Source organism: Ascaphus truei, chromosome 9, assembly GCF_040206685.1.
Source record: "Ascaphus truei isolate aAscTru1 chromosome 9, aAscTru1.hap1, whole genome shotgun sequence".
NCBI lineage: Eukaryota > Metazoa > Chordata > Amphibia > Anura > Ascaphidae > Ascaphus > Ascaphus truei.
Window position 1 is genome coordinate 32,362,961 of NC_134491.1, and position 26,850 is coordinate 32,389,810.

Here is a 26,850-nt window from a genome sequence, read left to right on the forward strand (position 1 = left end):
TCGATCACCTAGGTAGCGCACCTTACTTGGCATACATATTTGACGTGTTGTATAAAAATCGCATACGTCAGAAGGGGTTTGGGGGGGGGGTGAGGGCAACCATAACGGATAAAACACAGCAAGTATCATGGGGGGAGGGGAAATTATCACAGTATTCACAGAATTACATCTCAGCGTCTCGCCCTATCTCTTAAATCTCCTCTCGGTTTAGATGATTCTGAAGCATCCAAACAATTTTTACATCATTGCTAACTCTGGGTCCAGGCCCAAACCACCCTCCTGTGACAACCATGGTTCCCACACCCGAGCAAATTGATGGGATTTCTCTCTTGGATATGCCGTAATACGCTCCATTTTCCATGGTATGCCATGACTGATATTAATCCCGGGCTAGTCTGCTTATTCCAACACGTAGCTATGGAACATCTAGCGGCCAGCAAGATATGTAGCATTAATTTATATCTGTGCCTGGGAATGTTGGGAGGGGGTCTGCCCAATAGGGCTAGCCATGGGTCAGGGACCATCTGTGTGTCTCCTAGGGAGTTGATGAGGTCAAATATTTGCCGCCATAGGGGGGTCAAAACTGGACAAGACCACCAAATATATAAGAGGGATCCTCTCTGCCCACAGCCTCGGAAGCATAAGGGGGATATACTGTTGTAGATAGCATGTAGTCTTGTTGGTGTAAGGTATCAGCGACACAGCATCTTATACGCGTTTTCTTTTATGGTTGTGCATATGGAACTGGAAGCTGCCGCCTCACATATCAGACCATACTTTGACCTCCAGGACTTCCTCCCCATCTCCTCTTTCCATCGCTGCATATAGGCAGTCTTTATAGTAAAATCCACATCTAGCAGAAGCTTATAAATGGTTGAGATTAAACCCCTGCCCAAATATCTTGAGGTATATAGCATTTCAAAATATGTTTCAACAGCCGGAGATGAGTGCTTTGTTGTGATAAAATGTTTTAGTTGGAGATATCGAACACCTCTCCAGGCCGTAAATCAGCCTTCTCTTGAAGCTCCGGGAAATCCTTCATTTTTTTATTTTTATCCAATATCATGTGTTTGATCCTAGTTATGCCACCTCCTTTTCCAGGCTGTAAACCTGCCTTGGTCCATCTTCGGCATGAATTGGGAATTATTGAAAAGTGGGATCATACTAGAGTTTTTGCTCATAAATCTGTACTTAAATTTAAGCTGATCCCAAAGTGACAGTGAGTGCTTAATCATTGGGTTTGCTATTCCTCCTGGTGGTCTATCTGAGCTGTCCAGCCAAAGCAGTGTGTCTAGATCTGCAGGGGAACAGATATGATTCTCTATATATAAACCCATGCTCTCGTACCCCTCTGAGTTCCAAAGGAGTATCTGGCTCGGCTGTGAGGCCTGAAAATATTTTTTGGAGATCGGGTACCGCTAACCCCCCTAGCTATGAGGGCCTTTGTTGTATTGTATTTAGGATTCTGGACCTTTTCCCTGACCATATGAACCTAGCAATATTGCACTGTAAACTGGAAATATCTTTCTCTAGGACTCAGACTGGAAGAGTCCTAATAAGGTACATTATCCTGGGAAGGAGAGTCATTTTGCCTGCCGTAATCCTGCCTATCCAGGAGATACAATATCTATCCCATTCTTCTAAATCGTTCTTGAGCTTACAAATTTGTTGAGGATAGTTATACTTCTAGATTGTCTGCACGGATTTTGTAAGATTTACCCCTAGGTATGGTATATAGTTTGTGCGCCATGTAAAATCAAAATTAATATTCAGAAGCTTAATCAGGTCATGGGACTGATTGATACTTGGAGCTAGTGATTTTGGCTGATTTATTTTGAAGCCGGATATTTTTCCGAATCGACCAAGTGCCTGAAAAAGGTTGGGGAGAGTAGTGAGTGGTCTGGTAATCGTCATTTAGTATGTCGTCTGCGAATAACGCCACTTTATGTTCGGTTTTTCCCTCCCGCATACCTGACACGTTGGGGGTCCAGTCTCACGTTGGGGGTCCAGTCTCAAGGTGGCCGCCAAGGGTTCAATGGAGAGCGCAAACAGGAGGGGAGAAAGGGGGCATCCCTGCCTGGTACCATTTGTTATGGGTATTAAGTCAGAGAGGAGCCCTGCATTTCTAATCTGGGCACATGGGGCTTGATTATAAGGTCTGTATACGCCTAAAAGGCTACCGTGAAACCCATTTCCATCAACCATCAGATATCGCCAGTCCAGCCTATCGAAGGCTTTCTCCGCATCCAGTGAGAGTAGCATACAGGGGATCGTTTCTGTTTCAGCTGTATGTATTAAGAGTCCTCCGAATATTGTCTGGAGCATGGCTAGCTGGAATAAACCCCACTTGATCGTGGTGGACCAGGTAGTTAATATATTTTTGTAAGCGGTTTGCTACAATTTTTGCATATATTTTTTATATCCGTGTTTGAGTGAAATAGGGCGATAGCTGGTGCAATTTGTGGGGTCTTTTTCTTTTTTTATATATTAATACAATGTTAGCTGTACTCATCGTCTGAGGGACTGGTTCACCCTTTAGAAATGTATTGAACATTGTCACTAAGTATGGGGTAAGAATATTCGTGAATTTCTTATAGTAGACCCCGGAAAAGCTGTCCGGGCCTGGGGCTTTTGATGCTTTCAGCTCCTTTATGGTCTCGATCACCACTTTTGTGGAAATTGGCTCATTAAGCTCTGTTCTGTGGTGCGGCTTAAGTTTGGGCAATTGGCAGGCCTCTAGATACTTGTGGCTTTTGTTTGCATCATTTACCAGGTAGTCCACCTTTTTCCCATCATAATTTTTGGTAGAAGCTGTGGAACTGTTGCATTATCTGCTGTGGGTCTTGGGTCAATGTTCCATCAGCTAGGCGTAGTGCCTGTATATTTTACGCCGTAGATATGTTTTTGAGACGCCTGGCAAGCATAGTGTGGGCCTTATTGCCTCTTCCATAATATTTTTGAGAGGTCCTGCGTAAAGACTGTTATGCCTTTCGGTTAAAAACAGAAGTTTAGCTCCCCTTGGGTCTGGATAATCTTAGCCATCACCTGCGGTGCTGCCGCCTATAGCTCAGAGAGCTTAGTTGCCCAATCTAGCTCGTGTTTCAAGCGGGCTTTCTTTCTGAACGAGGCAATCTTGATAAAGGTGCCCCTAATAAAGGCTTTATGTGCCTCCCATATAGTGAATGGTAGGTCATCTGTGTAGTTTGGTATCAAAAAAAAATCGAAGTTCTCCCCCAATTTCTGTCACTAATTCTGGTGCACAGGCAGTGATTCGTTCAATCTCCATTTTCTAGGACCCCCTGCAGGATACAGCCTCGGTATGATATTGATCATTGCATGGTCTGACCACGTAATACTGTCAATGTTTGCCTGCACTTTTGTGAGAAGTCTTGCATCTATTAGGAAAAAGTCAGTTCGTGAATATGTATTGTGAGCGGCTGAATAGAAAGTATAGTCGCTTTTGAGAGGGTTAAGTGATCTCCAAACATAGACTAGTTGGTTCCCTCATAAAATCTCTAATGATTTTAATTTCTGCGGAATTTTGTTGACTTGTCCCCAATTGTGCGGGTCCCGATCTATTTCGTCCGCTGTCCGTAACTGTTTTAAAATCTCCGCCTAAGATGATGATACCCTTCGCCACCTTGCTTATTATGTTAAATATATTTTCGTAGGAGGAGGACGGCGACACGTTTGGGGTGTAGATATTGATTAAAGTAACTTGTACTCCCGCCAGCATACCTACTAGGCAGAGAAACCTGCCCTGCTTATCCTTAAGTGTCTCCAGCTGAAAGGATATCTGCGAGTTTAATATAATTGCTTCTCCCCCTTTTTTTGGTGGATGCTGACGATAGGAATATCTGAGTGTAGTGTTTGTGGAAAAATTTTGGGCATGAGGTCCTGCTGATATGTGTCTCCTGGAGGAATAGCACATCAGCGTCTTCCCTTTTAAAAAAAAAAATTAAATGTATTTTTGTAGGCAGTGATGGCAAGTTTACGTTTATTCGGGCTGTTGAAGCCCTTTACGTTGTGGGAGATGAGTTTTAACGCTGCCATAGTCTGTTTTTAGATATGATTCAGGTAAAAATGTAAAGTGTCATTGGTATTGAAGACAGCTGAACCCTGGTACCTTGCCCTAGTGTTGGAGTGGAGAGGATCCCTGGAGCGCGAGCAGTCATCTGAGCAGATGCTGAGATATACGTCATAGTGGATAGAGTGATGGAACACAGGGGGGACAAAACAGAACACATAACAAGAAATATAACAAACATTAGCCACCCAAGGGGAACCTGAAAATCCACGGGGGCTTGGGTCTTCTGGCACCATCTCTGTGGTCCAGCGGCAGTAGCATATATTTATATAATAACGAGCTATATAAATTGGAACAAAATAGGGGAGGCTCGCGCGCAACACAGTAACATCATGCTCGTGCTACCCAGGGGGCCCACCCAACATACAATCTTATTAACTTGTATATCTATGGTGCAGATCTACGTTGTTTATTTTTAGTATGCTGTATGCTTGCTGCGTTTCCACAATCTGCACCAACTAGTTTCATATCTACCCAACATTCCAGGTATAGACTATTAAGCATTATACTATTTTGCAGGTTTAACTGTAAACCTGCTTAACCTTGCAGCAGTCTTTGTATCTACATGTCTCCTACATCTTGAGCAATGTTCAAGATCATTTCCGGTAGTTAAATCTGTTGATACATCCAGCGTGATGATCATATTCATCACGGCAACCTCAAAGTCCTGCTTGTTTTGGACGAGCATCCGATCTTGGGGTTTTATTTCTTGGGTCTATTGTTGACCAGGGCACTTGCTTCATTCCCTCTTCCTCAATTTCGTCGGAGGGTCGCTGAAATTTTGTAGCCTTGATATCCAGTTTCTCCATCAGCTTGTGTGCCTCTGCCATTTCTTTTATGGCATGTTGACCATTTTTGAGCACAATAAGATGGAAAGGAAAACCCCATTTATACTTCACCTGCGCAAGGTTTCCGCGACTGCCTTGTGGTTTCTGCGTCTCTGTAGTGTTGCTGGCGATGGATCTGTAAAAATTTGGATTCTGCTTCTCCATTTCTATTGCTTCTCTGCTTCTGGCTGCTGTCATGATGGCTTCTTTGACATAAAAAATAATGTAGTTTGAGTATTATATCTCGCGGGACATCAGGATTGAGCTGTCTTGGACGTATGGTTCTGTGCACCCTATCAAGGAGTAGACGCTGTTGAGGGGTGTCCGGGCACAATACGAGGAAGAGTCGGGTCACATAATCTGCCAGATCTATGACTGTTTCTGGTATTCCTCGCAAACATAGGTTATTTCTACGTGACCTGTTTCTTGATCTTCTTGTTGCACCGTTAACTCCTCAACCTTCTTAACGCGAAGCAGTTCCCAGGAGAGATCCTCTTGTGCGGCTGCTGCCTCCACCATGTGTGTTTCCACATCATTGGTACGCTCATTGTCTTGCAACATCTCCTTTCAGCTCTTTCACAACTTTTTGGATTTCATCTTGGAAAGCACTTGTCAAGTTCGTATATACTGTAATTGCTGTATGTCCTTTTTCGTGGAAATTCTTGGGCCAAGGTCTTCTTGGTCTGATTTCTGGTTGTGCAGCTGCGGGGTCGTCGCCCTGTTGTACCCGTGCGATTGCGTGTTTATTTTTAAAGATGTCTGAGACGGTCCTCTTCCTTTTATTTTATTTTTTTGGAGGAGGCGGCATGATTGTGGGCGCTGGTTATATCTCTAGTGTAGCTTTAGATTTTGGGTTTGCTTTAAGTTTCTCATTGCAATGAGACACTCACTTGGGTCCCCTGGGAGCAAAGCAGCCTCAGGTCATGCCTGCACGAACCTGCATGGTATCCGTGCCCCCTCTCCACATGCCCTCAATAGGTGGCGGACTCCATGCGCTTGTACGGCTTATTGTTTTGCTTTTTGTAGTTCTTTAACTTATGCAATTTATTTTGGGTCTGTTCAGCGGAGCGCATCCGTCCCCGTCCCCCCCCTGCATCCCCAGCAGGTCACCTCCAGTGCCAATATTGTTTGTGGGATATTAGTTTCAGAGTTTCAGAGAGTCAAAGATCAATAATTTATGAGTGACACTGTTGCTTTAAATTTGGGGCCCTTGTGAAGTTGGCCCCACATCAGCTGAGGATATGGAAGTGTCTTTAATCCTCAATTAAAGGAACAGGCACTGACTTAGACTCCTTACATCCCTTTCCTCTTATAGCTGTATCTTTAAGCCTGTGCGCCTCCACGGGGATCCCCGGGCTTGACTGAACTCTGCCCGATCTCTCCCCCGAGGTGGGCTTATCACTCTGGCAATCTGCCTCTCCGCTCCTCCACACATCCTTCGCTCACAGGGACACGGCAGCCATCTTGTCGTGGCACCCGGTCTGTCCAGACCCCAATCGGAGCCCCCACGTTGCCCCCACTCGCAGGAGGCAAATGTTTGACCACCCTGGGGGACTCTGCCACGATCCCCCAGCTCTGTGGAGGGCTTAGATCCTCAGGGAGGACTCTATCTCTGTTGCCCCCCCCCTCTTCTCTGCAGGACCCCGTGGAGAGGAAGATCTTTAAAATTTATTTTGATGAGCCAGCAGCATATTATTAACCTCTACATTGTTAGGCGCCTTTTGCCTGTGATCAACATATCGTCGTCATCCCCAATTGCTCCACAAACACACCGTTGGCATTCTTTGGAAAGCTGTTGTGTAGTAAAGGCTTAACCCAGAAAGAGGCACGTGACCACACAGACTTGGTCATGCATTGAATGCACACTGCAGCTAATGGACATGACCTAGATTAGGAGCTCCATAAATCAGCAACCCCCTCCCTCTCTCCTTCCACTCAATACCACACTCCCCCTTTCTTATGCCTTGATTTTAATGCTTCTAGCTCTTTAGCCAAAGATGGAGTTCAAACAAGCCATTAACGCCGTAATTACTTTTGAGTCATTTAAGAAGCTTGTTAATGTTGTTCAGTTCTGGAGGACTTTGCCAGGCATTGTCAACCAACGTTTTTAATTGGGGAACTGTGGCCAACTCATTGGCTTCTAATTATTGTTCAAGAGTTGCGTATAACCCATACTTTTAGTTGTGGACCCTGTTTGGCTTCCCCCAAATGCTATCTTCCAAATATAAACATAGAAATGTATGTCTTTATTTATATAGCGCCATTAATGTACATAGCACGTCACAGCAGTAATACACGTGACAATCATAAATAACAAATAACACAATGGGAAGAAGGCTTCAGACATAAAAGTAACATTTAGGAAAAGGAGCCCCTGCTCCGAAGAGCTTCTGCAAGGGGCCGAGGTTTATGTATGAGGTATCGTATCAGCAAATATGCTTCATTAAGCAGGTTGGTCTTAAAGGTGGATAGAGAGGGTGCTAGTGTGATATTGAAAGGAAGGGCATTCCAGAGGGGTGGGGCAGTCAGTGAGAGGTTTAAGGCGGGAGAGGGCTTTAGATACAAAGGGGGTGGAGAGAAGACATCCTTGAGCGGAACGCAAGAGTCGAGATGGTGCATAGCGAGAAATTAGGGCTGAGATGTAAGGAGGAGCAGAAGAGTGTAAAGCTTTAAAAGTGAGGAGAAGAATGGAGTGTGAGATGTGGGATTTGATAGGAAGCTAGGAGAGTGATTTTAGCAGAGGAGACGCTGACACAGATTTAGGAAAGAGTAGAGTGATTCTGGCAGCAGCGTTAATGATAGATTGTAGGGGAGACAGGTGAGAGGCAGGAAGGCCGGAAAGCAGGAGGTTACAGTAATAGAGACAGGAGAGAATGAGGGCCTGTGTAAGAGTTTTAGCAGTAGAGGAAAGGGCATGTCTTTGTAATATTGCGGAAAAAGCGACAGGTTTTAGATATGTTTTGAATGTGAGAGTAGAGTGTGACCCCCTAGGCAGCGTGCTTGTGCTACTGGGTGTATGACAGAACTTACAACAGTAATGTGGATGGAGGTGGTAGGGCCAGGTTTGAGAGGAAGTATGAGGAGCTCTGTTTTTGCCATGTTAAGTTTTTAAGTCCGTGGAGGGCCATCCAGGATGATATCGCAGAGAGACCTTCAGAAACCTGTTCAGCAGGTGTAAAGTCAGTGGTTGACTTTTGCTGGGGTTTTTTGTTTGCCTTCCTCTGGATCAATATACTGTAAGTGCGTATACAGGATAACTTATCTGTCTAAATTTAGCATAGGTTGAACTTGATGGGCGCATGTCTTTTGTTCAACCTCCTCTACTGTGCAACTATTTACAAAGTTACATCCCCTTCCTCTTCTGAAACCGGCTCTGGCACACCCCTTTTTTGAGCGCTGCCCCCTCTCTAGCACAGAGGTGCTCAAACTTTTTCCCCTGCGCACCCCTGCCTGCTCTCCTCACCGGCTCGTGCCCCCCTCCTTGTCTTTGAAGTCAAATTATGCCGCAGGGCCACGTGGCCCCACACGTTGCCATAGCGTTGTCGAAGACTAGGTAGGAGAGATTGCAGAGGCCTCGTGCGATTTCCCCCGGCATTAAATTTAAATGCTGAGGGGAAGAGCGCGGGGCCTGTGCAAACGCCTCCCTCCCCCCCCCCCCGCTCTAGCAGTGCAACAATTATATCTAGTGACTGCCTGATCACATGATCTTCCCCACAGAACTTTGCATCTTTGGTCCTCTTCTGCTGCACTGGCAGCCATTTAGTAAACCCCCCGAGCCGAATCTTCGCCAATCGTTTAGCAACTTGGCTAATTATAATTTCTATGGATTGTATTGATGCACATATTAAAGGGAAATAATATATATATTTAAATTTTATAAAAAAAAATTATTTTTAAAAGTTGTTTGGACTGCTTCTTTAACTTATTAAAAATGGCATGAAGAGTTTGATTTTAAAATAAAAAAAAGGTAGGTATTTAATACTACAGAACTGATTCATTATATTGCAATGCACATACTGTGTGTAATTGTGGGAATATGGAATTTAGGGGCTTAACCTCCTTTTTTTTTTTCTCTCTCTCAAACTAGACAATTTACAATAAAATGGGATCACCACTGGGTGTAGTCAGACTGTTTACAAAATGTATTGAACTGATTTCCAGAGGGAGCTTCACAAAAACATACAGTAATGTGTATAAACAAGTCCAGTATTTTCTCATTGGCAGAATGCCAAACGGCCTTTGGGGCTCATTCAGTGTTTTTAACATTGATGCTTTGGCTGTCATAAACATACCCATCAGTTGCACGGTGTGACTCCGGAGTGCGCTTGTTTGTCTTGTCAGGTGCTTAAATTACCTTAAATATCGCAGGTCCAGGTGCACTCAAATACTGGATCCAATGGATGGCGACGGGCACTTGCATACTTTTTGTTGTACGCAACCAATTTCATTTATTAAACACAATATTGGGCAATATTGCACCAATCCTATGCAGCATATACATGTTATGTGGTTTATAAAGAATAGTTTTATAGTTGATGGTATTGATATTTATCTTCTCCCCACCACTCCCAACATAAATGCATATGATTACAGACTCCGTAACAGATGATTTTACAGAATGTACATGTTACGGGGTAAAGTAAACTCTTCTTTTTATCCCCAATAGGTGACGTTGGAGAAGGTCCTCGGTATCACGGTGTCTGCTGCAAGAGGTCTATCCTGTGATCCGAAGACTGGACTTGTTGCATATCCAGCTGGGTGAGTCAACCCACTGTTATAAAAAACTTGGTACTATGGTGTGACGGGGCATGAGCCACCTTTTTGTAAATCTGAGTTGTGATGACCAGTTAAAATGCTCTGTTCTGCCAGGGGGTGCATGCATAGAATGTTTGTACATGGTGCGCTCTGAATTACATCTGGGTTAGATTAATATCGCCCTTTCCACTCGGCTGTGACATCTGCTCTTTAGAAGGTTTCATTCACCGTGCATGGTGGAGTTCAACTGACTTTTTTTTTTTATTGCGGGCACACCTGTTTAATTTGTTTTAACCAGAGGCCCTGGTTCTAATTAATTATAATGGATCAATTAGGATTTGTTCAACTTCTATCGCTGTACGTGTGCATGGCACAGGATTTCGTAAATCGTGAAACGCCAAGGAAGCCTTAGCGAGACATCTGCTTATCTCGTAAAGAAGATAACGCTAACCCTATTAACTTAAACTAGAATTCCATTAATGGTCTCGTCGTCTAGACCAACCTACATGCGTTTCTTTAACCCTTTCTTTCCCAGAAGGGCTTGAGCCCAAAGGGCTCCTGTCATATGCCTTTTATAAACAGAAGTAAACAAAACTGAACCGTTCACGTTGCACAACTTTCTAAAGTCATCAAAATGCTACATGAAAGTATATAATACATTAACATCAACAAGCTAGAATTAAACCAATTTTCAAAGACCTATACTGTATAAAAAGGAAGTGTAATGTACAAAGTCACCTTTTTAGAGATAAAAGATGTAGTCTTTTATAGCCTAGATTCCGATTCTGGTGTCCATGTTTGCGTTCTCTAAGCAGGTGTTCTGGGTTTTTCTAGGCCAAGGGCCAAAAACTAGCTTCATTTCTCTCTCTAGTTGACTTTCGGGTCAAAACGGGGACTCTGCAGCCTGTGGTTTTTCTTTATTTTATCTTTTAATTACAGGGTTTTACCCAACCCTCTAATTACCCACAATCCTTTGAGAGCAGTCCCCCGCCTTCAGGCTGGCAGCTGCTTTGAAAGTCAAAAGATCTACTATTGCAAATAAAAGGGTAAGGCAAGAGAATCTGTGTCCAGAGGGCTCTACAGTACACTACAAAGGAGGCGGGACATTGGGCTAAAGTGTTCTTGCTCATTTTGCCCAAATCAAACATGGCTTTCCTTGGAAAGGAAATTACTTGTTCCTCGATGGCATTTTAATATCTTTTTTTCTTATGTAATGCTGCCAATATACACAGCGCTGTACATAGCATTTTTCAGATTCCATGCGTCCTGCCCCAGTGAGCTTTCTTCCAAACGTTGAGGCCTGGGGAGATAAAGGGCTTTGCTCAAGGTAACATGATCTTTTCCTTCCGCCCATGCATGTGATGCAACATGGACCGTGTTCTAACAAGACAGGTCTTCTATATCCTTTTCTTCTTTTTGCCATTAACTTTTTGGAAAATGTTCCTTGAATATATTGCAAGTTTTGTAGCTCTTTCTACAGCAGTGTAGACAACCTTGTGAAGGTAGGGCTAGCTGGCATCACAAAACTGGGATGAAGCCCAGCTAGCTACCCCTAAATCTATGGAACTTGGCCACCTATGTAAGGCTTATTTTGACCAAATGTACTTTAATATCTGGGGAAGAACAAGGAATGTGTAAATGTATTTCCAGGTCTGTAAGAATGTATTTCAAAGCCTGTATTGGTTATTCCCTGTAAATGCAATCCCACAGTTTACTGAATCAACATTGTTCTGTAAATGTGCTTTGGGTGTCAGCCCTGCAAGAAAGCAAATTAGATATTCCATTGTTACTGTCATCTCTCTGGAGGGGACTGTAATTTAACCAGCCGAGGTTCCTGCAGATGTGTATTGAAACAATGGTTGGGAGCGTGGAGGTGTTAGACATTTGGTGAGTGAGAGAGTAAACAATCAGGGATGGGGATGGGTTCTTAGCACGCCCTCTGGCCTTTGTGGCACCAATCTAATCCATGCTCTGATTGTCCAGCACCCCCTCCCATGTAACGGATAGAGGGCTACATAAGGGCTGCTGCTGGTCAGAGAATTGAGATCTACCTTCAGAGAGCAACTGAGAGACACTCTGGGAAGGAGTGTGAAGATTCCCTCAGAGGACTATCTGAAAAACAGATTGAGAGACATTCTGTAAACGAGTTTGGATCTTTATAGTGACCAGCTGGAGATACATGTCTGGAGCTCTGCTGTGTGATCAGCCCTCTATCCTGGACGAGAAGCGGACAGGGCAAGCCTTCTTGAAGCAGGCCCCTGCACCTAGCGAGGCTAGAGTCTACTCCCCGGGCCCCCAGTTGCTATTGTATCTTGTTTTGTCTGCTGGCGTGCCAGAATAAACCCCATTTTATTCAACAACTTTGTCCCGTCTGGTGCTAGTGATCCCAGTGGTTTCGGTGTAAAAGTACTGGTCTTCTGTGACAGACCTAAACTCCAAATGACCACAGATGAGCCTCTTGACTACCTAATGGACCACGTGCGCCCTCTGTGACTGTCGGGGTAAATGTGACTGCTTGTAATTAAGGTCAAGCCTGTCTGTGGTGTGTGATTCCAGCACTTTGGGGACCAGGGGTTAATTTTTGTTTTCAGCTAGAATGTGGCCAAATGGTCTGATCTTTCAAAGTAACTTTTTGCATGTAAATAGGTTTGTACTTGCATTCTCTCTCCCCCTCCACCCGCCACCAATTAAGGTATGGGTTATATTACAAACACTTGGGGGAAGGGAGACTCCTAGCCAGAGGAGATACGATCATCCCTGTTTTAGTTATGGAAGAGAATTCTTAAGAAGCTTGGGAAGCAGCTTTGAGGCAACTGGGACAAGCTGCAGCGGACGCTGCAGGAGGAAAAACTGGGTACATCTCTTTAGGAAGGTCTCTGCACCTAGGTTTACAGGGTACCCCAGTGTCCCAGTTGTAAGTATGTTGCTGTGGATATTTATTTTTCCATTAAATTCATTTTATAAACTCCGTCTGGCGAATTGATCCGTCGTGTTAGTCCTGGTCGCTCGTGACAGTCCCCACTTCCAAAACGCCTCTGCTTAAATTCTGCTCTCCTTTCACCACCATTGTCACTCTAATACCAGCTTCATAATGCTGCTACTCATGGTTTTATAGTCAAATTTGGAGTGTTTGCCACTGGCTCAGCAAACTGATCATACACCAGAGGGAGAATTTTAAGGGAGGCTAAAATGGCAGCCAGCAAAGAAGCTCTACCTATTAGCCAGTAGTTATTCCCCGCATAATGTGCTCCAAGCCCCTGGTATGTCTGACTTGGCAAATAGCGCCAGGAAGGAAGTTGCCTGCCACAGTGTTTAACGCCAGGGATCAAACTGAAATAATCCAAGGCGTACACACAAGGTCCCCACAATATAGGAGAAGGCCATTAGAACATGGAGGCTAGCATGCACTGAATCTCTAACAGATTATTTGGGCCCTAGGAGAGGAAGAAATGGGGAGAAGTAGGTGGGCTGGGCCCATGTATGCTGACTATTTCTATCTATTGTCCCTGGGGCATTACCAGTGTAGGGCGAGACTGGCCATAAAAAAAATTGCAGCAATTCCCCTAGTACAGTATTATTAATGTTTCAGTGTACATTGATTATTTAACCTTTTAAATATTTGCAATACTCTGCATTGTAATATCTCATATTTGTAGCTGTTTTTCCCATCACTCTTTACAATTCTGCTTCTTGCGCGTTCACGCTGCCACCTCGGAGGGAATCCTGATGCCCCTTTGCCCTCAGCCTTCCTTGGCTGGAGAGGCGTCTGCAGTAAACCTGTATATGTTTTGAATTTGGAAGTCACTGTATAAATACACACTGCAATGCTGCTATAACCTCCTTGAGTATCAGAGGGGCTGAACGTGCAAGGGGGTACTTAACCCCGAGTTAGATAGGAGAGGGCAAGGAAGGAGGTTTATTTTCAGGGCCATATTGTCGGGGCATTTTGACGTTGGCTTCAGTCAGGGCTCTGCACCAGAGGAACACACACTTGTCTTCCACATATTCTCTACCTCGGCTGGAGTCCAGAAATGAAGAGGCTGTTCCTCTGTCCGTGGAGGTTATCTGCCTGGAGCTGGAGGCCAGTGAGGGAATTAAGCCAGACCATCCTCTGCCACTCAAGGGGGTCAAACAACCATTCTAGTAGAGCGGCAACAAATGGCTCAGGGGTCCTCCAGGGCCACCAACAGGTCAGGTTTTTAGGGTATCCCTGCTTCAGCACAGATGGCTCAGTCAATGATGAACCATTATGTGAAGTTTTGTCCGTTTATAAAATGTTTTACCTCTCGTTTTCAAGTGTGGCTCCAAAATCAGTGTGATGGGGATATACTCCATGCACCAAAGGACTATTTTGTTTAACGGTCACCCTTCATTTGTCCTCTCCCTCCCCCCGTGGCCCCCCTCCTGCATGCAACCTATACTAAACATTTCTGTGCTGATCTGAAATGTAGTTGATGAGAAAATGCTTCTCATATGAAGTCGTCTTTCAGCTGCATCTCATTAAAAATCCAATGTACAGAATACAGCGTTCTCCTGCATGAGAAACGAGAGCCGTCACAGCACAGTGTAATCCAGTCACTAAAATAAATACATCCATATAATCCTATTCACTAAACTGAAGGGGGTCACTTAGGCTATTAGATGTTAAAGCTTCGTGCAGAATTTAAAATTGTGTATCTCTGGTTTTTTTTTTTCTTCTTCAGCAGATCCATCTGAAAACAGACCAGTATTTCCTAAGCAGCGTTAGCGTCCTCAAGCTAGATAGGTCAGGTTTACAGGTTAGCCCTGCTTCAGCACAGCATTGAGCCACCTGTGCTGAAGCAGGGATATCCTGAACACCTATCTAGCTCTTGAGGACTTGTGTTGGCTGCCCCTGCTATAATACACCTTATTGTGGGCCATAAGGTGTGTTCTGGAGCTGGAAAGGGTCTTATGGCCCCACACTAAGGGGTCATATGCTTAGTGTATATAGGATATAATGTCCTGTATTTCATGGAACTGCTTTATAAACTGAACTGTGCTCTTCACTGCCGTTTTTGGGAATGGTGATTCTTATATGGGATTTTGCTTGTCGTTTAAGGGTTTTTTCCTCTGTTGCCCTCTGATTATCTACCATAGTTTGGCTTTGTGGGGACATTCATTTAAGTTTGTTGAAAGATGTGTTGAGCTCAGGAACCGTTAGGTGGGGAAAAAAAAATAGAAATATATAGTGCAACAACGTATTGATGTGTGCTGGGTAATAGAATATAACACCTTATAGTTGTACACTCACTTTCCAGTAATTAACACAGCGTTTGTGCCCCTCTTGGGTACCTCTTGGTGGTGAGAAGGTAGAACTTGACAGTTGTATCAGTCCTCTGGCCACCTCCGTGGTTCAGATGGACGTGTGGAGCAATAAGGTAAACACAGAGGGAACGGACTTGGTGTAGGGAGTAACACTGTATTTGCAAGTTAAAATGAAGATACAAATGACCACTCGCATGTAGCCCCCACAGAGAAATACATGGTACGAAGTCCGCCCTCGTGGATACCGGAAAACCGATCGTGGGTGTAGGATGGAGGCTTCCTGCATCAGCTGCTGCTGCGCTCACAGCGGCTGGCGGGTGCTTCACTTCCGCGTTCCCCAGCGACGGTGCAGACGCTTCAGGAGACGTCACAGACAATGACGTCACTCGCCAGCCGCTGTGAGCGCAGCAGCAGCTGATGCAGGAAGCCTCTATTATCTGATTATCACCATATTATCTAATTATCACCATATTATCTAATTATCACCATATTATCTAATTATCACATATCACTTTTTTTTTTTAAATTGCACTTTCACTAGAGTGCCGGGTGATTTTATCTAGACATTCATTTAAATAACATTATTTTTCTTGAAGTTGTTGATTCCTTTAGTGCCGGATTCCTGCGTTCCTTCCTCCTTTTTTATTATAAACTGTGGTTCTTTAATCAACCTCAATCTGTAAATGTACGTTCTTAGGTTTCCTGTAGTATACACTCTCCGATTGTATTTAGCACATGGGACTGACACTAGCCCAGGAGTGGCCCACTCCAGGGGAATCCAGTGTGAGAGATAAATCGGGGCACTACGGGGTTTGTTTGAGCAGGTGACATTTATTCAGTCTTTCTAATGGCCTTTTTCATGTGAAGTAGCATTTCAAGAAGATGCCACTTCCCTTGAAAAAAGCCAATCGAGGCTGAAACGTCGTGTTTCATGGCAGAATAAAACCAAGTTGCCCTGATTTATCTCACACTGGATTACTTGCAGGCTTTCTTTGGAACCAGGAGCACTGGGTAACTACCTTGTTTACCCCGTTACTTGGGGTGCAACAAATACGTCTGCTTTTCAACTCCAGAGGAAACCAGGCCCAATCTAGCACCATAAAGTTTGTTGGTTTCCGAGCGGCTGGAATAATCCCCCTCTCCCCCTCCCAAACAAGCTGTCGCTCTCGTGCAAATAACACAATGTCATTTGTTTTCTCTCTCTATGGGGTCGTTCGTTATTTATTTTTACAGCCGTACAAACGCCAGTTTTTGTTTTGGACGAAAGCTACAACGTAGAGGGGAAGGAAACGCATTCCCATGTGCTGAGTGTAAGGTTAGGGGTCCTGGCACATCAAAACAGTAATGAAATTACATGGAGCTGTGAGGTAGCAAGTGCCAGGAACCGTTCTTGTACCTTAACCCTATGTGAACTACAGATGAGCAGTTTGCTTCTGTAAGCCTTACATGGCTAGAAAAGTGACGTGTATTCCATGTTAAAGCAGCAGTTCCACTTTCCAACTTTAAATATTTTTTTTTAATTTATGTATATGTAAAGATGTCACAATGTAGAATTCTATATTCTTACCCAATGTGGCAATCAGTTGGTGCTCCTGTTATAAATCTGTGAAAATTCTGAGTGTGCCTACCATAATGGCTGCTTCAGTCAGTGTAACGCAGCAGCTACAATGTATCTTTATATTACTAAGGTAACAACATATATTGTGACAGTTTGCAGCTCAAACTGCTGGGAACATGTGCAGCAAATTATCCAAAATGGGAAAGTGTTGCAAAGATCTTGCACTGCTTGGGAGGTGGGTTAAAAGCTGCTATAGAAATCAAAGGATGCTTTAAAAGTAATTAAAAATGGCATTGTGTTGAATAAAAACATAACGCAGAAAAGTCACTATCTAATACTACGGAACTGATTGTATAAAAGAAAAATATAAGATTTCACCTGTTTCTGCTTTAACCCTTTAGATTAACCCCTAGCAATAGTCCTTGGTTCCTGCAGTGTAATCTTAATTTGCCTTAACGGCTTCACAGATGGACACCGACCTGCAATAAGAATGTTACTGCTACAGATTTACAAAGTCTGTTCAACTTGCACCCATCTGTATAGAAACATGTTAGTTTTTGATGCTGAAATCTGTGTTATTCTTAAAGGAACAGAGTATTTTACACTGACTGGCCATCTTGCCAGTCAGTGTTAACTTTAGTTTTTATTTTTCGAATTACTTTCATTTTTAAATGTAGGCCTATATTGCTAGTGGGCGGCTATAATCTGTGGCATTTAGTTGTGCTGGAAGGGAAGTTCACTGTAAAAAAATTAATTCTGTGTCTGTCTTCTATAGAATGATTCAATAGCTCTTAAAGGAACAGTTTTTCTAACTTCTCGCAAAAAAAAGCGCAGTTTTCTAGCAACACGGATTTCAAGCCAATTGGTTTCTTCAATCGGTTTGATTCAGTAATAGCATCGTAAATACTTTGCAAAAAAAGCAAAAGTAGCAATGTACGCGTCACTCTAAAGACTGCCAAGTCGCATCACCGAAAGACATTTGGTAAAGTTTGTAAACTATTCAAAACATGAAATGTGTGTTAAAAAAAAAAGAAAATGTATCTTTAAATATTATTATTTATTATAAAGGCTTTAGTTTGATACGTTTTTAGTTTTATTAAACATTCTACTCCTGTTGGTTCACCCTCGGCCTTGGAGGGTTTCCCCATTACCTCTGTGTTCTTAACCAAACGTCTGGGCCGACTTCAGGCTCCTTTCATTGCCCAGAAATCTATCGGACATCACAGCCTGCCACGGCCACGGATGCCACGTGCAATAAAAGGACCGGGTGTAAAGCGGAGGTGGGTGTAACCAGCATTTACACTCCAGGCGTGGGATCTTTTTGGAAGCTGTTTATATAAAATGCTGAAAGTGTGTTCCATTCTGCATACACACGCCCCTTGTAGGGTTTTTATATGTATTGTGTAAGTCAGCCTATAATATATATATACACGTGTATATATTTTATATACGATTGGGTTTCCAGTCCTTCTAATTAAATCCAATTTATACCCACGGAAGCTGAAATGTTGAACATTCTGATCAGAACGTTGTTGACCTGAATATTCTATGCTTCAACCGATGGAGACAGGAAATCTATTCTGTGCTGACAGACGGAAAAACAACTAGGACGCAGACAAAATACTAACGTGTGTGTGTTGCATGTTGCATGCATACACGTGTGAAGAAAATCTGATCTTTCATTTTTTACTACAGAATCTGGTGTCAATTAAATGAGAAGTGCGAGCTATATAGATTTAGTGTTACATTTAAAGAGGAGTTATAAATACACGTGTTATGCTGACACAAGGAGGCTGTTGGGACAGGGGGAGTTAATGCTGATCGTGTGTAGTGTTCAGTTGGCTGGATTGCGTTCCAGGCCCTTGGAGCTACAGTCAAAGATTACTGTGTGTGTCAGAGCAGAGGCAGCTAAACCCTCTGCAGGCCAAACATCTGCTCCACACTGTTAACTCTTTCATTGGTTGAATAGTGGGGTTAAATAGTGTTTCTCTGCGTGTATTGCTCCACTACTTCCTTCTGCATGTCCTTGTACGTAGTCGTGTCCTAACAAGTTCCCTCTGGCAATTTTCCCATCTAATTCTTCAGGAAGATTTATACAATGGATCTTCCCCCAGTCTGAATGTCGACGCAAACCTTTTCTTACAGAATACTGTGCTGGGTTATTTTTTATCTCCCATCTTATATTTATTTTCATCCTTCCCGTGGCGTTCATAGAAATGTCAACCTCTAGTGACCCACATCAGTGACAGGATTGTTTTTTTTAAAAAAAATTTAGGAGGGGACTGGAAGACGTTACATTTTAACAGAAAAATGCTGACTTCTATTAGTGAGACTATTAAAAGTCATGAGATTGGTGATGCCGACAGTCCGTGAGACTCGCTAGAAATCCGTGGCAGTGGAGGGGTCTGAGCTTCATCCAGTCTTATCAAAGTAATTGGTGCCATTGTAATCTAACTCTTACGCTTTAAGATGGTGTCTCGTGCATAGAATCCAGGGAAGCGAGGCAGTGAAGGGAAACTCTTTTGCTCCTTTAAGGGAGATGCCAAGATCTTACTAAATAGGTCTCATTTTATTGATCTAATTGGAGTTTGATGTTTATTCCCTAAAAGAGATCACAAACTCCAGAGTTCTTCATAGTATACAGAGCTCTCAAACCTCCCCGTTTTTTGTTTTTGTTTTGTTCCCCCCCCCCCCCCTTCCTCTCCAAGTGTACATTTGCTTTATCACGTCACAGATCTTGCAGTACAGATGAGGATTCTGGGTAATGGCCCACCGTCACATGGGCTGAAGGAATAGCTTTGTGGTTTAAAAACCTGCTTTTGAAGAAATTGCAGTGTTGAAATCCCAGTGCCCGGTCACTATCTCTCTGTGCTTTACATTGTAAGCTGTGGGGCTCATTCTGCATGCAACATTCTATGTACAGTGCTGAGCAAACTCTTGGTGCTATATATAAAATGTTTTTATTATACATGCGAATTATTTTCCTTTGCTTTGTGTCGGCTGCATTTCGAAGCTTGTGCAGCAAAACCTGAGTCCATGTTGTCCTGTCTGACATCAGAAAAGTGCTGGGCGCTATGATTGACGGTGGGGCAGCCTGGTACAGCACATGAATGGTTAAGCCAGCTGGTTGTCCCAACCCGTAAAGATGGTGACCGATGTTACCGGTCAGAATGGCCATCTTCCTACAGACAAAATGACTGCCAGAACTGTCAAGGTGTTCCCTCTGTTAGCCATCTCCAGGAACAATTTATTTTGTTTGTGATTCCCTGTGTATTTTTTTGTAACCCTGTAATTCGGCGAGGCTAGCATACAATGAATCCAGGGGTGATCTGTTGTCTTGGGCAAGGTGCAGTGTTGAGACAAAGGGGAGTTCAGTTAGGATGCGCCCACCTGCTGAAGTATTGACCTCTCCTTGGCAGTAAGGAGTCTGGACCTGCAGAAGGTATGGAGCGGAGACCGGGGGAGCGATGCTGCTGTCCAAGCCCCTTCGGCTTGTTCCCTTTTGGGGTAGTTCACATTTCCCTCTCCCCTAGGCCCTACTCCTTGGGACTATCCTACAGCACTGGGTTCCAGCCCCCAGTCCTGATTGGTCCATCCAGGACTAGCCCTTGGCCTCTGATTTGGCTCAGCGAAGACCATCTCTTCGCTGGTTGGTGGGCACCGGTTTTCCATGCTTTCAGATGGTGGACGGGGTTCTATGTGAGCCGATGCCGAACAGTGCCACAGTCAGTCGTGGCTAGTCTCCGTCAAGAGACCAACTGGAAATAGAAACTGTGACCTGAGGTGGGGGACCAAAGTGACTGGGATATCCTGAGACGGACGGATCATGGTAAAGCTTGCTCCGGCAGCACCCAACACCTAGTTAGCTTGGGGTCCCTTGTTTTCTGGTGAATTGGGACTGTGTTCTGTGTTGCTCCCTGTTGGCTTTGGTCGAAATAAACCTGGTTTTATTTAACTCCTCCTGCGTTCTGCCTTGTGATTGCAATCCCGGTGTTAGTCAGATCTCCGTGACAAAAATGGGAAGATTTGTTGCATATTGTATGATTCCTTTAAACGCTCTTGCCACACACGTACATGAGTGTACACACACGCTTACGTACCCTCTAGTGCGCACACGTACACGCGCATAAGTCCCTCTCCTGGCGAAAATCCAGTTCTGGAAAAATAAAATTGGAGTTGGATTTCTGAGCTGGCTTTATTTCAGTATTGTAGGTTTCATTATATGGAAGACTGGCTATTTTACACTGAGCACATAAACCAACAATGCAGCTTTAATTTAATTTTAACTGTTCAACCTCCAGCTGTAGAGAAGGAGCCCTTTGTGATGGAGGGAGGGATTTTACTGCAGTTTGCTGTCTGTATAACAAACATATGTTTTCCATATACCCTCTGAGCAGGAATTTAGCAGTTATGCCATCAGCCATGTCCCGGTGCACACAGACATACACAAATTCACAGCTGTGCAAGGACTACCTTTGGGTTCTGATGAGGTGCGATTTCCCGGTCCCGGGTAATGGAGGAATCGTATGCTCCTGCAAGTGTGTGTGTGTGTATACACAGACACCCAAATCAGAGTGTTTAGTGCACTGAAGTGTAGGCCCACACATGACCAGAGTGAGCTCACTGCAGTGCTATGTCACCATGTCAGTTCTGGAAGGCCTGTGCCGTTTGATAACCATTGCGTAGCAGTCACATGGTTGCGATTCGCCCCAGATCTCCGCTGTTCTGATCACATCTGCAGTTCATTGTCCACCCCTAGAAATGGTAAAAACATGTTAAGTCACATAAGGGTCCCAGCATGCCATCATGCACAACGTTTAACGGATTTCAAGTCATGGTCATTTTGTCTTTTTTTTTTTTTTTTGGTGCTTCATTTGATAACTGTTCTGTACATTCATGGCAGAGATGGGAGGGGTGAGCGTCTGATGGGGAAAAGTGGTTGCTTTGTTTCACAAATTCGGTTAATAACCGGATCAGATTGATGCCCAACCACTGTCCGGGAACCAACTAGGAAGAAGGCGGCAGGATGAGTGTGAAACACCAAACTAAACGTGGATATTCCCGGCATTCATTTGCAATAATTTTTCAAAATGAGCTGAAATACGTGGTTTTAAACTTTCAAGTATGAATCTAAAAATGCCTTAAAATAAAAAATATCTATCTCTATATATCTCTATCTCTCTATATATCTCTATCTCTCTATATATCTCTATCTCTCTATATATCTCTATCTCTCTATATCTCTCTAATATCTCTCTCTCTAATATCTCTCTAATATCTCTCTAATATCTCTCTCGCTCTAATATCGCTCTCTCTAATATCTCTCTATCTCTATCTCTCTCTAATATCTATAATCATCAGTATTGTAGATTCAACCTAGTTGGACACATGTTACTATCATGAAGTTTGGTCCTGCTGCATCTAAAGCAGCAATTCATATTTGGGCGAAGCAGTATGAACCTGCCTCTGAAAATGATGCACTGCCTGATCCTACTATATATACTGTACTTTCATCCACCCAACGCTTCCCTTCCTTGGAGATGACAGAATAGTTTTCCGAAGTCTGTATGACACTAAACTGTGTGAGCTATGGGAATAATTGGCCGTTGCGTCCTTGCCTACATGGTGGTTTCTCTATAGATGTTTGTGGGAGAGAACGTGGGACAGGCTGTTGAGCTGGCGGTTCGCAGGGCCAAATGTGTCCCTTGGACTCCACTACTTAAGCAAATAGTATAACATTAGCAGGAACAAAGTACAATTTTGTCACCCTTAAACTCTCCTGTAAATTAATCTAATGTAAGTGTATATGGTACAGATGGTTTTGCAAATGCTTGCAAAATGTTGTAATCTAGTTTTCTAGTCTTTAAGTGTCTAAAATGACATTACATGTTGAGTGACAGTGAGGAAAGTGACTTTCTCAGTGAGGAAAGCCACTGGCATTGGGTACACACTCAGAGTTTGAATCCGGGGAACCTGGTTTAATTCCCGGTGTGTGCTGCCCGTGACCGTGGGCACGTCACTTTATCTCCATGTCTCGCACCAAAAACACAGCTTGTAAACTCAACGGGACGGTGTCTGTAACATTCCTATGTGCGCACTATACTGTAATTGTGAAGCGCGTTGAGTCCCATTCGGAAAAAAATGCTATTTGAAATGGTTCTCCAAAAGGGACCATAACGGGTTGGAGAGCCCTGACATGTGGGGGTGGGGGGGGGGGGGGGAGGGGGTGGGGGGGAGTTTGTCATGTGCAGCGCTTCAGCTTCTGCTTTTTGTTTTGTTTTTGTTTTTTCTTTAAGGGAGCAATACGGTTTAAATGTATTCTTTATTTTTTTTTTTGTGTCCGTCCAGTGTGTAGATCTGATACTGACAGAGCCTGACACAGCCAGGCGAGCCCCAGGCGCTTGGCATCTGTTCCTCCACATGGCCTTGCTGTGTATAATCGGCACTGGAATTTGGAATTTAAAGAGCTGATTTTACAAGGTCACAACAATCTGATAGTGGGTCTCTCACAGCGGCATAATGCCTAATCCCAGAGGCTGCTCACTATTTAATCTGCAGCTGTAAAAGGTTAAAACCTGTATTTAGGCTTTTTTTTTTGGGTGGGGGGCAGTGCAGGACCAGTAAATTAATAGCTGTGACATGGGTTATAGTGTAGGTCTCTCCCTCCACCCTCCCTCATTATAAAGTCGTCATTCATTAACTCGATAAGTGTAGCTCAAAGTTTCTAAAGTATTTGATTTTCGAGCCAATAAGACTAAAAATGCATTTATCAGAATATAACTTTTATTTTTTTTACTGGTGTATAAAAGTACATGTTGCATGCAAATCTTGTGAGTTTTTGGTAACGTTCATTGAAGATACTGGTGTGTTTTTGTTGTTGTTTTTTTGCGGCACTGTAGCTGAAATTCAGTAATGCAACGTCTGGTTATGTGGATTATATAAAAACTGAATAAAGTTATTGCTGCTGTAGTACATGGGATGTTTGCAAATAATTGCTGAATCTATGGAGACCACATTGCACATCTCTAGGAAGAAGCACAAAGACTCGTTGTGACCAAATGAGTGGGCTCCTGCTGCTCTTTGGGCCTTCTGCTGCTGGTATTTCTGCTCCTACCAGGAAAATCCAATTGGCCGCCAAATCTCACAGGCCACTAGGGAGCACCAACGTCATCGGGCAGGGCATGTTACGTTGCAGCTTCCCATTGGGGTGGCTGTTTTAAATACCCAAAAAGTAACTAAACTGGTAAGCGTCTTGGTAACCAGGGGGGTCTCCAGACCAAAAAATAAACGGCTTCAGTTCCTGAGGCCCCCCTGTTTTTAATGCGGTTTTTATAAATACATTTATTTTGTTTAGGCGGTATTGCTGCTTTAATTGTGATTGCTTTTGCCTGTGACCGTCAGATCTTGGTTTCTTCCGGATGAGGGTTTGGTTGAGGTGGAAACTTTCTGTGCGTGTCCTATCTAACCTCCTTGTTTTTCTCTCTAGGTGCGTCGTCGTCTTGTTGAATCCCAGGAAAAACAAACAGCACCACATCCTGAACAGCTCCAGGTGAGGCGAATCCACGCAGACAGCCTTACATAAACATCTCGTGGCCGTGGCATCTCTCCTTTGACACCTTTATCTTGCTTTGCAAGCGGACGGCTTTTTGTCCCTTTTTATTGTTTCTGCTTTGCAACTTGCTTCCAGCAAAAGCTACCCAGCCAGACTGACCATCCTGAGAGAGGGTCTACAATGTTGTCTCTGGATGACCTTTAGACTTTTAACTCCATTGCCAGTGGGGGAGTTTAAGGCCCTCTGTCACTAAAGGGTTAATGCAGGGTATTTATACACAGACCGGTCGTTAGACCGTATTTTGTTCATTGTAACTGGTCCTGCTATTTTGCGCCGTCTCCTTCCCGGAGATGCAGCTCTATTAATGGAACCCCATCGCCAAGAATGGACCTCACTGAGGAGTCTTCTGTTTCCTCCCAAGCGATGAGTCTAAAAGAAGTTCTAAATAAGGACCAAAGTGTCTGGGACATGAGAAATGAAGGGAATGCTTCTCGCACATGGCTCTCCGCTGTAAGCAGCATAAGATTATTAGTCTGAAAATGAGACTGGCACATTCTTACCCTGTGACCTCGCCAGGGCTCCTTGTGACATTAACAGATTGGTTCACTTGCATGTCCGATTTCCTCCTCTTCATTTTGCATCATGCTCCTTTCATCTGTTAAAAACAAAAAACACATACCAATGTTATATAATATAATATAACCATTTTCTCCTGTTCATCAGTGGTTTAGTTTGACGGTACAAGAGCAGGGCTCTTCAACTAGTTTTCCAAAGGGGCCAGATCAGAAAAGGTTTCCAGACATAAGCTTAAGCAACTGGTATGACATAACCAGCGACAAAGTCCATGGGCCACATCAAGACTTGAATGTCCCCACGGACCCTAGTTGAAGAGCTCTGTTATTTAGGGTAACGAGTACCACTACTTCAATATATATTATGTTACACATTTATTTACAAACTTGGAGCACGGCTACTGTAGCAAAGTGAGGTTGCAGAGAAGAGTTGAACAACCCACCTGGCTCAGAGTAGCACCCCAAGATGACGAGACCCTGATTGAGAATCACTGGTGTGATAGGATGGATGTGTTGATGAGGAAGATTAGTTGAGAAGTGGGGATTACCTAACGGGCCTCATTGTGCGCCGGCCTCACAATACTCTAATGACGTTGCGGCCGTTCCATCACTAACTTGGCTGATATTAATGGATCACCCTTTGCAGCACAAGAAAGCTGTCAGTTGAGCTTTGCATATTCCTAAGTACCAGGTTGTGATGTGAACACACATTAACTAAAGTGGAGATTAAAAAGAAAAGGCTCACACAAGTAAATCTGCACATTTAAAAAAATATATATATTATTATTATTTAATTTAGACCACAACCAACATTGATATGTAATCATAATACATACAATTTGCACGGCACCAAAATCGATTACTTAAAAACAAACTCTAAACTTGCCTCCTCCTGGCACCGTCCTTTTTCAATTAATTTTTGGTTCCATTTCCATGTGATAACTATTTAACCCCATATCCTTGCTTTAGAAATCTGCTTACCATCAAATAGTAATCTTAGATTCTGCATTCCCTTTCTAACCAACCACTTCTGCCTCATATTGATGTCTTTCCAACTCGACGTGTGTGTACGAAAAACCTCCACCGTTGGCATATAGCCAATAAAGACCATCACTTGTGAGCACATTTACATGTCTTACACAGGTCTGCACCCCTGCCTTTCAACATTATCACCTAGCATACAGTTCTCCAACTACAGCAAGGGATTCTGGGAAATGACATGCAAATGAGCACACGAGTCACCTTTTGCCTGGAATTTCCATACACATAGGCAGATTTTGTACACACACACACACACACACACACACTATACAACCATGTGTGTTCTAGATTAATTGGCTCCTTTTCAACTAACTCTATGGGTGAATACTGAGCAATTACTATACAAAGTATTGGTAGAGATTTATGTAGTCACTTGGCTACATACACGTATAGTGGAGTCACAATGAAATTAAAGCTACTAATTTTATTTTTTATCCCCCTAACATTTGTTGAAAAACTTAATATATTAATTTTTTTTTCACATGGTGATTTTGAGGCTTGAACTTTTGGTGCAAACCTGTCTGATGACCAACATGTACATTTTCTGTTTTCTCTGCAGAAAAACCATCACGGCTCTCGCCTTTTCCCCAGATGGAAAGTTCCTGGTCACCGGAGAGGCAAGTATTGAAACCATACCTAGAGAAATAATGTATTTCCATGGTCAAAAAACAATAGGTCTTCTGTTAGAGGGGTGTGTGAGGATGGTCTTCTAACCTTATTACAGGTAGGTGTGTGAGGATGGGCTTCTAACCTAATTACAGGTAGGTGTGTGCGTGCTTCTAACCTTATTACAGGTAGGTGTGTGTGAAGATGGTCTTCTAACCTAATTACAGGTAGGTGTGTGTGTGTGTGTGTGTGTGTGTGTGTGTTTCTAACCTTATTACAGGTAGGGAAGTTGAGGCATGTGATGGTGTACTCTTGGACAAAGACACTTCCGTTGATGTAAGTAGCTGTGCTTGGAATAGCCACACTATTTGAGCCACGTGGTTATCTGCCCTTAATTTTAGTTTTTGAATCAAACATTCACGAGCATGTTAAGAAGTACACCATGACTCTTACCTGGATGCCACCAATCCGTACACATAAATGTTTATTATAGCCTGCAATCGATATAGTTGCATTGATACAAAAAAAGCTAGGTCATTTTGGGACTCTGATGGCAAGACTGAAAT

General features: G+C 43.4%; 1 protein-coding gene across 5 annotated transcripts in view; it reads left to right on the plus strand.

The window, feature by feature from the left end:
• Nucleotides 1-26,850, plus strand: part of MAPKBP1 (mitogen-activated protein kinase binding protein 1) — a 99,441-nt gene that overhangs the window by 41,968 nt on the left and 30,623 nt on the right. For all 5 annotated transcript variants that reach the window (XM_075614313.1, XM_075614314.1, XM_075614312.1 and 2 more), the window contains exons 3-5: nucleotides 9,581-9,672; nucleotides 24,000-24,062; nucleotides 26,238-26,295. In XM_075614313.1, the coding sequence (XP_075470428.1) occupies nucleotides 9,581-9,672; nucleotides 24,000-24,062; nucleotides 26,238-26,295 (213 nt within the window). The remainder of the gene's footprint in view (nucleotides 1-9,580; nucleotides 9,673-23,999; nucleotides 24,063-26,237; nucleotides 26,296-26,850) is intronic.